This window comes from Aethina tumida, chromosome 7 (genome assembly GCF_024364675.1).
Source record: "Aethina tumida isolate Nest 87 chromosome 7, icAetTumi1.1, whole genome shotgun sequence".
Lineage (NCBI taxonomy): Eukaryota > Metazoa > Arthropoda > Insecta > Coleoptera > Nitidulidae > Aethina > Aethina tumida.
In genome coordinates, this window is record NC_065441.1 from 17254756 (window position 1) to 17270628 (window position 15873).

At 29.9% G+C, this 15873-nt stretch overlaps 2 protein-coding genes across 4 annotated transcripts; both read left to right on the forward strand.

The window, feature by feature from the left end:
• The first annotated feature begins 517 nt into the window (after positions 1-517).
• Positions 518-12830, forward strand: LOC109608948 (uncharacterized). Of its 3 annotated transcripts, none has more exons than XM_020025506.2 (9): positions 518-709; positions 6175-6268; positions 6917-7187; positions 7932-8221; positions 8422-8454; positions 8729-9010; positions 9070-9508; positions 10544-10735; positions 10793-12830. In XM_020025506.2, the coding sequence occupies exons 2-9, from the start codon at positions 6188-6190 to the stop codon at positions 10945-10947; spliced, it is 1743 nt and encodes a 580-aa protein (XP_019881065.1). In that variant the 5' UTR covers positions 518-709; positions 6175-6187; the 3' UTR covers positions 10948-12830. The 3 variants fall into 3 exon arrangements, with proteins under 3 accessions (XP_019881065.1, XP_019881067.1, XP_019881066.1); XM_020025507.2 differs by lacking the exon at positions 518-709 and adding an exon at positions 4167-4243; XM_020025508.2 differs by lacking the exon at positions 8422-8454.
• Positions 12831-13544: 714 nt separating this feature from the next.
• LOC109608949 (uncharacterized) lies at positions 13545-15837 on the forward strand. The gene is made up of 8 exons (XM_020025511.2): positions 13545-13702; positions 13770-13896; positions 13953-14096; positions 14151-14426; positions 14486-14717; positions 14781-15073; positions 15366-15554; positions 15606-15837. Exons 1-8 carry the CDS (start codon positions 13577-13579, stop codon positions 15746-15748), a joined length of 1530 nt encoding a protein of 509 aa, XP_019881070.2. The 5' UTR covers positions 13545-13576; the 3' UTR covers positions 15749-15837.
• Positions 15838-15873: the final 36 nt, after the last annotated feature.

The following is a 15873-nucleotide window of genomic DNA, read 5'->3' on the forward strand; positions in this document are numbered from 1 at the left end:
AAATAAAAATTGATCCAAAAATTTAAACTGATATTTATTGTATGATACTAAAAATACTTTTGCTAAATTAACATCACTTTCTAAAATAATCAGTATCTACGATTCGTGTTATCACAATTTATAAAAAGTTTGTTTGAGACAGGTACTATAAACATGTCAAACAATTCATAATTAAATAAACAAACTCGTACAATAATTCCATATTAACTAATTAGGGTGTGAACTTTTTCCGACACGTTGACTTTGTCCATCTCTTCGTTGGCGGAATATTAATTCAGCAACACAAATGTGACCTTAAATGGCTAAATTTTTCTATTTTTAATCATTAAGAAGACCCATTAACACTACTGACCGTCTACGAATATCGTTAAAAATTTTCCAATAAATTACCCTCAAGATAAGACTTCAAAAGGAGGTGAATCTGAGATGAAAACAAGTTCCATCACCCATCGCATCCTGCGTGCCGGTCTGCGCTAGATCGAGCAGGAACATTTTGTTGGCCGCTGAAGTGGGAAGTTATAAGCGTACTTACTGAAATTTGTGCAAGCACTACAAGCGACTGTATTGTTGTGTGCAGTGTATGCGTTGTAGTATGTTGTGACAGCGTGACTGATAGTGCCTTGGCGGCAATGTGTTTTGTGCGATAGTTCAGAATTTTTAACAGATTTGTTTCGGGGTTCATTTGACGCTCAGATTTTTGTAGAAGATTGTAAGTTTATTTTTTATTTTAAAATTCATAAATTCTGCTCTTCTTTTTTAAAAATAACCCAATTCGTAATTAATCATAATTTTTCATGCGAAACAATTAGGACAAATTTTCAATTTTTTAAGTAAGCATTATTAAAAACAACTGATTTATGATTTTCCATTATTTATTTAAATTAAGTATAATAAAATTAATTGTTAGAATTTCTCTTTTAAACTTTTTCTTTAATTCTAGCTATGCACACGTATTTATAATATATCACACAAAGGCGATAAAAATAATCCATTAGTTAAATCGTATATCACTTAAATTAACAAAATTTGATAAAAATAATTATATTAATGGTTGTGGTAAAATATAATAGAAATAACTAAATAGAATTAAGTTAAGAAATACTTGGGAAATTAAATAATCCAGACTGAAGAGTTTAGTCTTCTTCAAAACAAACAAAGGTATCTATTTTCAGTGACCCCATGTGTTGTGTATACTGAAAAATGGGTGTGTATTTATTATGGTGGTTTTATTTATTACAAAAAACTGAAATAACATAATATTATTACACTTAAAAAGTATAATTTAACAATAAAAAAGTATAAAATTAACGAAAAATATTGAAATATGGAATATACTTTATATTTGTTTTGTATAAACATTATTTCGCAATTTTTTAAATGACAAATCATCAACATAAATGCTGTTATAATAATAAATTACGGTAATTTACACAAACTAGCAACTAAACTTTGAGTCTGACGTTGATAAGAATGTGGCATTTCAAGTACTAGTACTTTAAAATATTAATCGAGAAAAAATGTTAAGAATTTTGTAAAAAAAATACGAAATTTATATTTATTATATTAAATAACTATTATACATATATTTTGTTTATTATTGTTTAAATACTTCAATTTAAATATTTGTAAAAATGAATAAAACGAATTAACATTTGTTATAAAATTGAAGAACAGTCACATTTAAAACACATGTAATATTAATCATTTCCTGTAACGTTCATGGGTTTAAACTTTTGCACTTTGTTCACTGAAAAAATAGAGTTAACAGTTAATAATCAGAATATTTGTTTATTTACACACAGTGCAGTAATACTCAAACTTAATATAATCATAATTTAAATATATGTTTTTGATACAACACTGAATAAGATAATAATGAAACAATCCTTTTGAAAGTATACGCAGGTCTAATGAAGTCTCCTGTAAAGAGTGTTTTTGAAATAAGATTACGGATTAAAAGTTATATACTATACTTAGCAAATTACGAAGATAATCTGCTTATTCAAAATTTAAAGTTTGATGATATTTATTAACAAAATCCTATACGAAAATTTAATGAAAATAGCCATCCAACAAAACGTTTAATATTAATTAATTTACTAATTAAATATATGTTTCTGATACAACACTGAACAAGATAATAATGAAACAATCCCTTTGGAAATATACGCAGATCTAACGAAGCCTCGTGTAAAGAGTGCTTTTGAAATGAGATTACGAATTAAAAGTTATACTAAACAAATTACGAGGATAATCTGCTTATTCAAAATTAAAAGTTCGATGATATTTATTAATATCCTAATCCTATACGGAAATTTAATAAAAGCAACCATCCAACAAAACGTTTAACATTAATTAATACACTTGTTTATGCTTCAGTGGTAATTATAATTAGCGGTGGTCCAGTGTTAATTCATTCACATTTATCCAATTGTGACAAATTAGTATAAATAATTGGGAAGCAGTGTTGTAAACACATTTTAAACAAAGGCGATATCGGTGAACTTTCTATGTAAATGAGTCCAGATTAACATTAAATTAACATTGGCCTTGTGTGCGGTTGACAATTAATAAGGGTCAAATTTATTGCGATTATTATTTATACATTTTGTCAGTACTATCACATGTTCGAAACGTGAGGATGGCACCAAAGTAACACGCGTTTGAAATGTGCTCACGACCAATTTCCTATCAAGTTATAGCTTTCGTCTATTCTAGTAAGCGTCAAAGAAATTTTAAGTGTAGATCAAAGGGTTATTAGCGAAATTTTCAAAGGGGAAATAAAAATGGCTTGAAGTGAAATGTGACACTGTTAAATTAGTTATAATAGTTACTCGAGTATAGGTTACTCGTGATACGCTCTCCTAAGTTTTAAAAGCTCACTTTAATTGTTATCATGTAAATGTGACGTCACATAAATTAATTGGATGAGGAATTATTAAACAAAATCACAAATAAAATATTATTTTTATAGTTTTATTTGTCAAGCATCGATTAATAAAATTATAATCTTGTTTTGACGTCTAATCACAATTTTATTATTCAATATCGGGTAAGTTGAACAAAACAAAATTATATTATTAAGTATTTTATCACGATGAAAAGAGCGATAATTATTTGTATAGCTCCAATACATATCAATAAATTATTGGTGACTATAATAAAACGTAGTTATTGATGACGCAAATTTACTAATATGTCAATTATCGATTAACCTAGATCGTAAGTACTTAAAAAACTGTTTTACTAGTAGTCGTAATCTCCAGTTATTTGTGTTTTAAACTGGATTAATCAACTAATCGTGATATAAACCATTTTTATTAAAAAAAAATTAATAGTTTATGAATCAAAACTTAAATTTTCTAGTTTATAATTCGGTTAACATTATTAAACAATTATATAAATAAATTTAATGTTTAAATTGTACATTTTTATTTAAAAATGTCTATTTGAAATTACAAATTTGAAATGTGAACTTCTCCATTTGAATATTCCTTGACTACGAATATAATTTACTCAGAAATTAGTTTTGTGGAAAAAGACGGCGGAATTCCAACGGAAACATCCACTTTGTACTTCGATCCTTTGTTGATTTACACTCAAGAATAGTTGTTACTCCCTTATTAAATTGAAATACCTCTTGAGTTTATAATATTGTATAATTATCTTTAAATTTACTATAGTTTTTACCACAAGTTTACTCACATCATGTAACCTATATCTCTACACCTGTAAACACATATCTACTACATACTCATATACTTGGTATTTATGTCTTTAGACAATATAATCTTATTTCGTGATAAATTAAAAAACAGTTAACATGTCTGCCACTCTTTCGACTAAAAGAAAGGCGATTAGTCACAATTCCATTTGAAAAAACAAAATTCAACGTTTCCTCAATCCATCCAAAAAGCATCATTAAGAGACCGACAACACCGCACGGTGGTTCCTTTGTACCTGCATAACGGCTGATTGTGTAACAAAAACAGTGGAGGTTCAGATGCAAGTGCATCAAAGTGAACGTTTTCCTCCGGTGCTTGCATCAAGGCCCCGCGTTGCAATCAGCTGACTGCCCTAGGAACACGTGCAATGCGCCTGATCGTCACGTGACGCCCAGCTCCGGAGGATCGATGATCCGACAGACAGGCCAGACCAATCTCAACAAAAATGCAAAAGGTCTATACATGAATCAGTTGTTCGTGGTGTCGGCCGGTGCTGTGCAATCCGATCCATGAGATGTGTATGTATTCCACCAACAGCTATTGCACTTGATCCCCTAGTACTTTTATTGTTACTTTCCTTAGTTCAGTAGATGCTACTTGTATTTTAAAGAGTAAACTTAGATATTATGTTGGCATTGTTTTTTATTAAGAAAATAAAAATGTGAATGACGAAAGTTTTACAGAAGTTGCGCTCTTTCAATGGTTCATTGTTGGTTAAGGGTGTTAAAATGAGTTAAAAATAAATCTGAAGCATGTCCTTCTTTCCACTTGGAGTAACGAATAATTAGGTCAAAGAGGACGAATGGAAAATTCCGCCGGAAGGTCTTTTGAAGAACGTCTGTTCCTCAACAATGGTCACAGAAGTGTCATTAATTAACATTCAACAACAATGCTAGTTATAATTTAATATCATCACAAATTAATTTACATCCTGGAAACTGTTTGTGGTAATGATGAAAAATTTGAATGTTGCTTCTTAACCTTTAAGTGTCTGGTTTCAAAATTTAAAAAAAGTCTGTTAATAATAAATATTATTTAATAGCACATTAATTAAATATCAGTTGTTTAAATAAAACAAAGCAAAAGATATTGCAACAAATAACAAATTTGCAACATTTGTAATACAAAGAAAGAACATGAAAAATTATATTTTGTCACATCATAACATGTATTTCCATTTTCTCATTCAATCGTTGAACAGTTCAAGAACTTTGGTGCATTTAAAGTAAAATAAAAACGTTTACCGAGCTAATGACCTCAATATTTTATTGCGATTTCTTCTCTTTTTAAGTAAATCGCTCGTTAAACAATGATATTCTTGGATAAGTCACGGTCAAAATCCTGTTTGCGGGTCAATTTTTACCAACGGATTAAAGTAAATAAAATTTTGCACGAAAAAATTTAACTGTTTATAAAATATGACCTCTGTACTTCCTTAAACAACTTTTCGTTCAAGTTAATAAACATTTTAATCAATACTGTTGTTTTATAAAACAGATATATCTTTGTGAAAGTGAAACAGATTTGTGCTCTAATAAATACAAATAACAAAAAAAATCGCCATTGCAAATTAGTAATATTTCTTTAAAAATCGTACCGTTTTTTCTGTTTAGAAAGTTTTATTGTGCTACTTCTGCACTTGTCATCAAATAGTAATAAAGTCATTGACTGATATGTGCGTATCAGACATGAATGATGCATAATTAACTGATGATTAGATAAAAATTATATCATCTTTACTAAGCAATACAAATAATAAATGATTTAGTATAGTAACTATATGTTATTATTGCTATTTTTATAATTGTGTATATGAATACAATAAGTTTTAGGTAACATGTAAAAAATATGTATGATACAAATAGATGTTTTAATATAAACATTAAAATAAAAAGTTAATTAATTAACTAATTATTAAATTTTCCTTCGTCTGGATTAAAATGAATATAATTTTTTGTGAGTATTTTTTTTGCTTCACGTTGTAGTCCATATACATTTAGCGTGACAAAAATATCATAAACATCAACATTTGAACTTTAACATTAACATTAATTTTTATATTTTTGGATAATTACATAAATAATATATATTCTTGTAACACGAAGATTAAATTGTATCAAATTTATAAATTTTCTTAATAGTATTATATGCACAATGGCAATTAAAAAGTATTTTATAATTAATTAATAATAATAAAATTTTTTAATTTCCCAACAACGCAATTTGTAACATCACCGGTTACATTACAGCATCTATAAATAGCCAAAGCTTCCACCAAAGCTTTCAGTAATCCCCCCGTGGCAACATCGAGATTCCGCCTTTGTGCAGCTGAATTACTCCCTCAGTTTGAAACCCTTTATCCTTATCCTTTATTGTAAATTGAAAATACGGCGAGTTTCACGATAATACCATCGAAAATGTTTTAATCAATCAGTGATTTCGTTTACAGATTGGACGGAACCATGTTTGTGGAGCAAAGAAAAATGGTCCCACCAGACGGTGGATGGGGGTGGATTGTTGTCATCGGAGTCAGCGTTGTCAACGTAAGTCCCGCACTTCTATAAAGTCATTATTCATAGAAATCGGTCTCGCCTTTCGCGAGGCCAATCAATGGCTTTAAATTGAATCACGGTCTAAAAATAAGTTCGGGTGTGAAAGATGGTTGATTCCAATATTCACCCTTCCCACACACATTCGCTTGTATATATTTTTTTTATTTTCTACATCCGTGCATGTTTATATCCAAGAGAAATTTGTTCTGGAAATTGCGTCTTCAAAGTTAAATAACTGCAGTCGTGGAAATAATACACTCTTCGAAATTCTTAATAACCTAATGTATGAGTAATTTAAAATGTGTTTGCATCAAACGTACGTAAGTTAGTAAGTTTTCCAATTAGTCAACTTTCAAGGCGGCTTAATTCAACTTCGTCTCATTATCGATTGACACATGGAAGCTGTTAAAATGGTTGATCTACCGTATATTAACCGACACTTCATGCATTAATTAAACATTGATGGTTTAATTAGCAATTATCTGAGATTGCAGCAATACTAATTTCGGGATTAGTTTATGCGAGAATAATATATGTAGATACTGCAGTGATTCAGTTGAGTTTAAATTAAAAGAATATTATTAAAAAAATTAGTAATTTATTGTATTATATCGAGTTGTTGTAATTGCAAAATTGCAGTTGTGTACGAGGGCAATTGAACCATCATTTGGACTACTCTTTGGAGAACTGCTCTATGATTTGAAGGTGGGTACGACGGGGGCCGCCGTCATAATGAGCACCCTGGACGCCCTCATCAATTTTTCGGGACTATTCGTCGGACCTCTAATTCGTGCCTTCTCTTACCGAAAAGTAGCTCTAGTCGGATCATTCCTCTGCGGCCTGGGCCTCATACTAACCTATCCGGCCCGCAGTATGGCCCACATCCTTGCCACATACAGTATTATTAATGGTAAGTTACTGTCATCTTTTTAATTCAATTTGTCTCTATTTTTTTCTAACAAGACATCAATAACAGCAGGAAATAAAATAATACACGTTATTTATTGCTCCAATTATGACTTATTTTTTGAATCATCGACAAGAACGAAGGATAGTAAACAATAACGGTTCGTTATTGAAATACTTATTGAGAAGATAGCTCTAGTGAATTGTTAGATTAGAATGGTAACTTGTATTGCAATGTAAACTTTACTGTGCCAATTTATGATATTCACTCTGAGTTGAATTTCATTTTATGTTAAAGAATCAATATTGATTTACGATAAGAGTTGAAGGTAACCAGATATTAGTTAAGCAAGTTAAAAACATACAATTATAATTGATTTCTTCATAATATTACACCTGATCTATATAAAATTATTCAAACTTCTCATTAATTTCATATATACATACTTGGTAATAAATTGTAGCAATGTAGCATTGATTTCCTCATTTGTTTATGAGCTGGTTCTTATTGATTTTTACCATGTCTAAATGTTATATTCAAGTTTGTTTACATTGTCCATGAGTAGGTTTGTTGTTTGCGGGCGTTTTTATCCGTGATATCGCGTGGTTATCATGTTTAATACATTAGACTCAAGGGACTGATTTATTTTAAGTTTATCCAACGTACATGTTGAACTTAATGCATAAATTCATTAAATTTCTTAGAAGAACATTTAAATTTATCACCCAAATCTATAATTTCTTTCAGGTTTAGGTGTAGGTTTGACTGCATCATCAACGTTCGTTGCATTAAATCACTTTTTCCTGAAACGCAGAGGTCAAGCCGTAGGTTTTTCTCTTGCGGGAACCGCCTTCGGCATGATGATCATGCCTCAGGCCATAAAATTTCTTCTTGACGAGTATGGATTTAGGGGTGCTATTTTGGTGTTGGGCAGTTTCGCCCTCAATTCCCTTGTAGGATCGTCGTTGATGGAACCGGCTGAGAGATATTATGTTCCAGAGGTTGAAGATGAGGAGGAAGTACCAACGCATGTCAAGGTAATTATTTTATCAAAAGTAAAACAAGTTTTAATAAAGGAGATTTACTTTCAATAATTTAATAACGGAATAAAAAATTCACATATTGCTAAAATGACTCAAATAATTAACAGCAGAAACTTATAGTGGTTTTAGCAATATGAAATGTACTTTTAAAAGGTTTGTAGACTAAATAATATTTTCCCCTTTTTGCGCTGCAGAATAGAATATACTTCTTCTTTGCGTCCAACGAGGTAAAATATGATCAAAAGCAATTTTAGGCATGAGCTGGGCATGCTTATTCGAATTTTATTTCACATTTACACCTGAATTATACCCACCATCTTCATATTATATTGTACCCAATTTTATAGACGGCATGTTAAATACCCTTTTTACTGCAGTTTCATGAAATTGCCAATAACAATGTATAAAACATTCCATAGCAGTTTATCCCTGAAAAAATATTTTTAGCTACTTATTTTTAACAATAAATTAAGTTTCCTTGGTTGACTTTTGTTTTTGTAGGAAATGGAAACAATCAAAGAAACCGACAATGAAGACGCAGACGCACACGAGAACGAAACCCTAATCGGATCTGATCCGTCCATGATGAGAACAATGGATGAACTGTCCAAACCACCAATGGGACTGGGTTCAAGGAAATCCACATTCCCAAGGAACTTTTCTACAATCAGCTTTTTGGGAAACAGAGATTCCACCAGAAAGCGCAAAGTTTCCAGCTCTTCGATCATGTCGAGTTATTCTCGATTGGACTTCACAGGGTCAAGTATTCAATTACATTTAGACGTAAGTACCATTCGCAAGCAAGCCTTTGGTCAATAATTAATTATTGATTGTTGCTTTAGAGAGACAATGAGGTACATGTTTCCGCACACAATCTACGTCGCAACATGAGTTACCCAGGAGTACAATTATCGCCGGAACACAAAGTCCTGAAAGAGATCCAGGTCGGCATCAAAAAACTAGACGTCAAAACCAACAAAACAGTATGGCAACGGGTCGTCGAGTTCATGGATTTCGACCTTCTGAAGGATCCCGTTTATCTGAATTTGGTTTTCGGACTGTCCATCGCATATGTGGCCGAGCAGAACTTCAAGATGGTGACACCATTCTTCTTTCAGAAGATCAACTATTCTAGGACGGATATTGCGTTCTTCTTGTCCGTGCAAGCGCTGACAGATATATTGGCAAGGCTGATACTCCCTCCTATCTGCGATAGGTTAACCATATCAAAGAGGACGTTGTTCATGATCGGAATTTTTATTTTGGGTATCTGCAGATCAGGTAAATATTCAGTTTCGATAATACAAATTATATTATATGCTTTTTGTTTTAAACAACGTAATTCACACGATTTACGTTTTTGTATACTTTAAAATTAATATAAAATTTTCGTGATTCACATTTATAAATTTCCAAGTTTGAAAAGGTTCAGAAGTTTTTGATCTATTGTTGTAAGGATAGTTAATTATATACCAGAAAATGTATACGTCTTCATTACATATAAATAAATTGTGATAACATCGAAATATGTTTGAATTACATTATTTTAAGCATTTATATAGGCAACTAGGTTTACTACTCGTACGCATCTAATATTTTTATTTCACAGAAACAGGTCATAATGTTATAAATTGTATTCATCCGATCATAAATTTTTGAACCCTAATTATAACAATTTATAAATTTACTTTAAAGAAAATTACATTTTTTAAAAGCTTGCTAGCTAATATTAAATTATTATTAATTTATTTTTTACAGTTGATTCTATTTTAATTTATTTCCTTTTTCCCTTATTATACTCTACGTAGGTGAATTTATTGTATGTTTAAAACTTTTTTCTATATATTTAACACATCAAAAATATAAAATATAATACAATTAAAATAAAAACACACATACACACACATATTAACATATTTTAATATAAAAATCAGTTTATATCTAATGATTACAACTTTACACATACATATTTATAGTTAAAAGTTTTCTGCTACTTTTGGTCGCCTACGTACTTTATTTATTTTTTAATTTATAAAATTCCGAAACAACTTTGTAAGTTTCTAATGTTTATGTGACTTTTTGTTGGCAGCCCAAGGAGCCATTCAATAGGTAACGAAAAAACAAAAATAGTAAGATACATATATAATTTTTAATGCGATTATTCAATTTTCCGTTACACTTTGCAGGTTTGACTAATTTTTTATTTTATCGCTTATGAAACCCGATCTTTTAAGTTATTGATTTAGTGATTTAAATTCAGACAGAGTCAAATAAGGGTTTTTACCAGTTAATGACTATTATTTCTATTTCTTTCAGTGCTAGCCGAGCAAAGGGACTATACAATGATTATGATCTGGTTGGTCATATGTGGATTCTTCAGAGGAGCTGCTCTTATCAACTTCACCATTACAATTTCAGAATATTCATCTTTGGAAAAATTACCAGCAGCCTTTGGCTTACACATGGTGGGAAAAGGTCTTTTTGTCGTCATCCTTGGACCCATACTTGGTAATAAGTCCTTTTCTTATTGTTAATTTGTTTTTAATGACTTTCTGCTTGTTACAGGCATTATTCGAGACACCACAGATAGTTATCCGATATGTCTGCACTCCCAAACATTTTTACTCATGTTGTGCGTCTTCGTTTGGGGCATAGAGTACATAATTCGATACATGAAAGCGAAAGAAACGGATTCGGATACAGACACCAGTACGGCTTGAGTAAAATATTTTAAGGAATATCAAACGTAGCTCAATGTCTCCCAATATCAGTTGTTGATGTCACGTTATTGGTGTTTCAAGATGTTTCAGTGTGTTTGGTTTTTTGGTTGAACGACCTATAATTTGCACTTGAAATGCATAGGTTTGTGCAAAATAGGTTTGTTTAAAATAGGCGTTTGTTTCGGAAATTAGATGGATTCAATTCTGGATTTAGTTCGTTCTTACAATTCACGTTAATATTAGCAATACAGTTGTAGTTTTTTAATAATGTATTCAGTGCTATATCTGACAGTACTTAATTTTTGTCCTAATTTTCATATCTAAATTACTTGAATATTATCAAATAATTAATCACAGGTAAATCACTACATTATCAAATCATTAGTTATTAAAGATTTGAGGCGTTCTAATAGTAATTATATGTGCGAAACTATTAGTGTGGGGTTTAAAATCAGTAATTAAATGTCTGCCTTCTAAAACAAGGAATTACACAAAAAAACAAATTGAAGGCAAGTTATTTTCTTTTTATTAAAAATTCTATTCAAATATCATGAAGGCAGAATTATTATTAAATTAAACATTATACATTAAAAGTCCACAGCATTATAATTTAGAAAAAGAAAGAAAATTGGGACATTATTCCAATTTTCTTTTTTCATCGAGTATTATTAAGTGTAGAGAAATGTGATAGGAGAAAAATAATTTTACTTTATGTAGAATTTATCCAAATTACAGTATTAAAATTGATTTCGTTGGTATTACAGTATAATAATACCATGCAAATCATGTTTAATCATATATTTATAGCAAGATTTTGCTTGACTTTCATTTATGCAGTCCATTACATACGAGATATTTATCCATAATAACATTTATTGATAAAGATCCTGTGCATTTACTTTTTCTTCAAATGAAATGTACATTGTTGCAGAAATATATATTTTCCATAAAAATAATTTAAAACATAAATGAATGTAAGGGCTGTGAATTATATCTGACATTAATTCATTTATCAAAGATTTCGTTGTTTAAACTAAGTTATCAACTGTTTCATTTAGTATTTTAAATAATCCTGGAAAGGACATATTTTTGAAAAGATTTCTTTAATGTAAGCTCACTTTAAATAGTGAAGATCCTCAATTTTCGAAGAATATTGACTGCCATAACATCCATTCCAAACCAAGTTCTATGTATCAAAGCAGTATTGAATGTTTTACACAATTTCAATGAGAACAGTACATACCATACGTTTATCTAAGTATCACTTAAGATAAAGAATAAATGTAAGTGTCTCATGATGGGCAGATTTTATCTTAAAATATTTTTAGGTAAAATCGGATATTATGATTTACTTGATTTTTTACTACTGTTTTTATCGCTCTAAATGTACGTGACAAAATGATTTTATTAAATAATGAAAACAAAAATAATTATAACTGTTGAGTCTGATTGTCATAATAACTTGTCAGTTGTATATATGTCATGCACTATGCAATAAATAGTGTCAATGAACTTGTGATTTTTATATGAAATGCAATATAAAAAAATTAATATTGTTTTATATAAAATGTTATGTTGTGTCCTTTGATAATCTATTATTTTCTTATTTATCTCTTTACCATTAATTATAATTGTTTTTGTGATATTATTAGGTTTAATAAAGACTGAATATGTGAAATAATTGTATACTATGAAATAATAATTCATATTTTATTTTTATAAACGTATTATTTTGTGGACAGTAAATATTTTTCTTACCTTACAAAAGTGAACAGGTTTAATCCGTTTATTTTATAGTATACATATTTATTTTTATCAATTCATTGTAAATATTTTAGTTTTATGTTTGAGTTGATTTATGTTAATAAACATCTCCTAGATTGTTCGAGGCTTTAATTTAACGTTCAAAAAACGCCTAGAATTGACTAATGTTGAAACAATGAAATTTGGACGTCAGAAGTGAGAATTAAAACTCATGATGACAGCATGCTGTGGGGGTCTTAAAAAAAATTTATTTTTTAGTATTAAAAGATGTTTTATTAAGTTTAGCACGAATAAAGAATATCTACTTTAATCACATTTCACATGTTCAAGATTTTTTTATTTTATGTTGCTATAATATATATATATATATATATATATATATATATATATATATAATATATAGTATATATATATATATATATATATAATGTGTTGCTATAATCACCTTATATATAACCAATAAACAATGTTATATATAACCAATAAATAAAAACTATTACCAAATTATAAATATAATGAGTTTTCGATTTTATTTATTTATCTATCTTGATATTAAATAGTAGTTTCTTAATAGGTCAAAATATGATCACAGATTACATGTAATCTGTGATATGATTCTCCTCAATAAATTAATTAAAGCGTGTACGCGATTTAAATAACGATATTTATATTTACCAAATGTGTTAAAAACAATATTAATCAATTATATTATTTTATACTAAAGCATGCACAAAGTAAAATTCCAGTGGATGTTATATTATTTGTTCTCACTAAGATTTGGACAAACATATAATTCTTCACTAATCTATTTATTTTTGTGTTGAATATCTCAAATTTTTAGTAGTACTTTAACTACCGTGCAACAATGTCGACTAAAAGTGTACCAGTTGCAATGAAAAATGAAGATGCAAATAAACCCTTGAAATATAAACTTGTAGCCCCAGAAGGAGGATGGGGTTATATCGTTGCTCCCGCGACAGCAGTCATCGTGGTAAATATTTTTTATACTAAAATTACAATTTTAAAATTTATGAGTATTGTACCTGATATTATTATAGAACGTAACTGCACAACCAATGTGTGCCTTTGGTTTAGTTTACGGAAACTTCCTGAAGACAATTGGAGATGAGACTACAGGGACAACTCTAGCTAATGGCGTTTTTAATACGGTCTTTTCGTTCACTGGTAATTTACTCATTTTTTTGTAATAAATTAAACCATCTTAATTAACTATTTTAAAGGGTTGCTATCAAACTATTTATTAATGAAATACTCCTACAGAACAGTTGCTCTAATTGGTGCCGCGGTTTTTGCAATCGGATCATTTTCTACAATATTTGTCGTCAATTTATATCAACTGGTAATTTCTTTTGGTGTCATACAAGGTATCATTTCTAAATATAAGTATATAAAACCACAATTATCGATGTAACATTTAGGAGTTGGATTTGGATTGCTTCTTCCTGCAAGTTATTCCGCTGTTAATGCCTTCTTTCAAAAGAAAATCAACTTAATAATGGGCGTCTGCCAAGCCCTGATGGCGGCTATGAGTATTGTATCACCAGCACTTTGTGGTCTTTGCATGGAATACTTCGGCTTCAGGGGAACTGTAGCGTTATTGGCTGTTTTAAGTCTGAATGCTTTTCCCGGAGCTCTCAGCCTTTTTCCTGTAAAAAGTTATTTAAAAAAGGAACAAATATTCGATGATGAAAACGGTAAGTTTCTTATTGACTCTTAGCCATAAGCATCCTTGTAATGTTGTAAATTTTATCAGTGGATAACAATCAAAGATCCAAGTCTGTTTCCCTCGGTGAGGAAGTATTGAAGAGTCAGGTCACACCATTGATGGTGGAAGAAGGTACAGGTGATGTCAGGAAAAGGAACCTACAAAGGTTTTATAGAACTGACCCCAGACCTTCAATTTCTAGTCTGGGTGAAGGTTATCTATCAATTTCCACGACAAATGTAGCAAATCTGTATGGATCTAAGAAATCTTTGCCCAAGGAGTAAGTATATAAATAAAAGTATTGAATGAAAACTTCGTTATTTCCTCTCATTTATAATTTTAGGGAACCTAAAACCAAAATGTTCGACTTGTCTTTGTTTATGGACCCAGTTTTCATGAACATCTCCATTGGCATGTCTTTGGCATTCACTTCCGATATGGTCTTCATTTCAATCATGCCAATTTTGTTTAAAGATATGGGATTCACCACTTTTGATACTGCCAAATTTATGGCTATTTATTTCATAACAGACTTCTTAAATAGATTATTATTCTCGTTTTTGTCTACGTCAATTAAAGTCAGGAATAGGTATTTGCTTTTTACTGGCGTTACTCTAACGGCAGCAATCAGGTGTGGTAAGTAAAATAAATATTATTTTATACTTAGATACACGTGAGGATTTTATGTGATAGCGAAACCTGCTGTTGTTATATAAATGCGAAATCTTTTAATCACTGTTAAAATTAAAATATCTTAAGGTTGTAAATTAAATGAGTTTTAAATATGGCATTAGAATTGAACCAACATTAGCAATTTTTTATACGATTTACTTTGGGGAAAATATTTATATTTAAACAGCAGTGTGCGTCAAAACAGGGATTAGCAATCCATACAATTGGTTTAATGTTTAATAGAAATACATTTTAGGTTTGTTTGTAAGTCACAATTACACATGGATCTTGTGCACTTGCGGCGCTTTGGGTTTCTTTAGATGTCTGATCCAGACTCCTTTGCCGTTGGTTTTTACAGAAGAATATCCCACTAACTTTTCAACAGCATTCTCCTTGTTCATGGTCGTATGTGGTGTCATAAGTTTGGTCTTTGGGCCACTCATGAGTACGGTTCAACTAACTAATTATTTGAAATTCTTATTTTATTTATTTTTAGGTTTTGTAAAGCAACAAACAGGAACTAATGATATGGGAGTTCATGTTTTAACTTTGGCATTGGTTATTTGTTCAGTTTCTTGGACAGTGGAGCTGTTAGGTTCCAAATTAAAATCGAAAACCGTAAAAAACGACAGTAAATAAGAAATAATGTGTAAATTTATAAAAAGTCTTCATTTATTAGAAGATAATTATTTATTATTAGATTTATAATATACACATATTTTTTCAAACCATTTTTTCTTTAAAACCTAATGTCAAAATAATAA

What these genes read in the sequence shown, in the direction of transcription:
- LOC109608948 (XM_020025506.2), top strand. Translation starts at nt 6,188, where the DNA reads ATGTTTGTGGAGCAAAGAAAAATGGTCCCACCAGACGGTGGATGGGGG. An exon ending in TCTTCTTTGCGTCCAACGAG is followed by an intron (nt 8,455 to 8,728) that starts GTAAAATATGAT and finishes TTGTTTTTGTAG; the next exon opens with GAAATGGAAACAATCAAAGA. An exon ending in GTATTCAATTACATTTAGAC is followed by an intron (nt 9,011 to 9,069) that starts GTAAGTACCATT and finishes TTGTTGCTTTAG; the next exon opens with AGAGACAATGAGGTACATGT.
- LOC109608949 (XM_020025511.2), top strand. Translation starts at nt 13,577, where the DNA reads ATGTCGACTAAAAGTGTACCAGTTGCAATGAAAAATGAAGATGCAAAT. An exon ending in AATATTCGATGATGAAAACG is followed by an intron (nt 14,427 to 14,485) that starts GTAAGTTTCTTA and finishes AAATTTTATCAG; the next exon opens with TGGATAACAATCAAAGATCC. An exon ending in AAGAAATCTTTGCCCAAGGA is followed by an intron (nt 14,718 to 14,780) that starts GTAAGTATATAA and finishes TTATAATTTTAG; the next exon opens with GGAACCTAAAACCAAAATGT.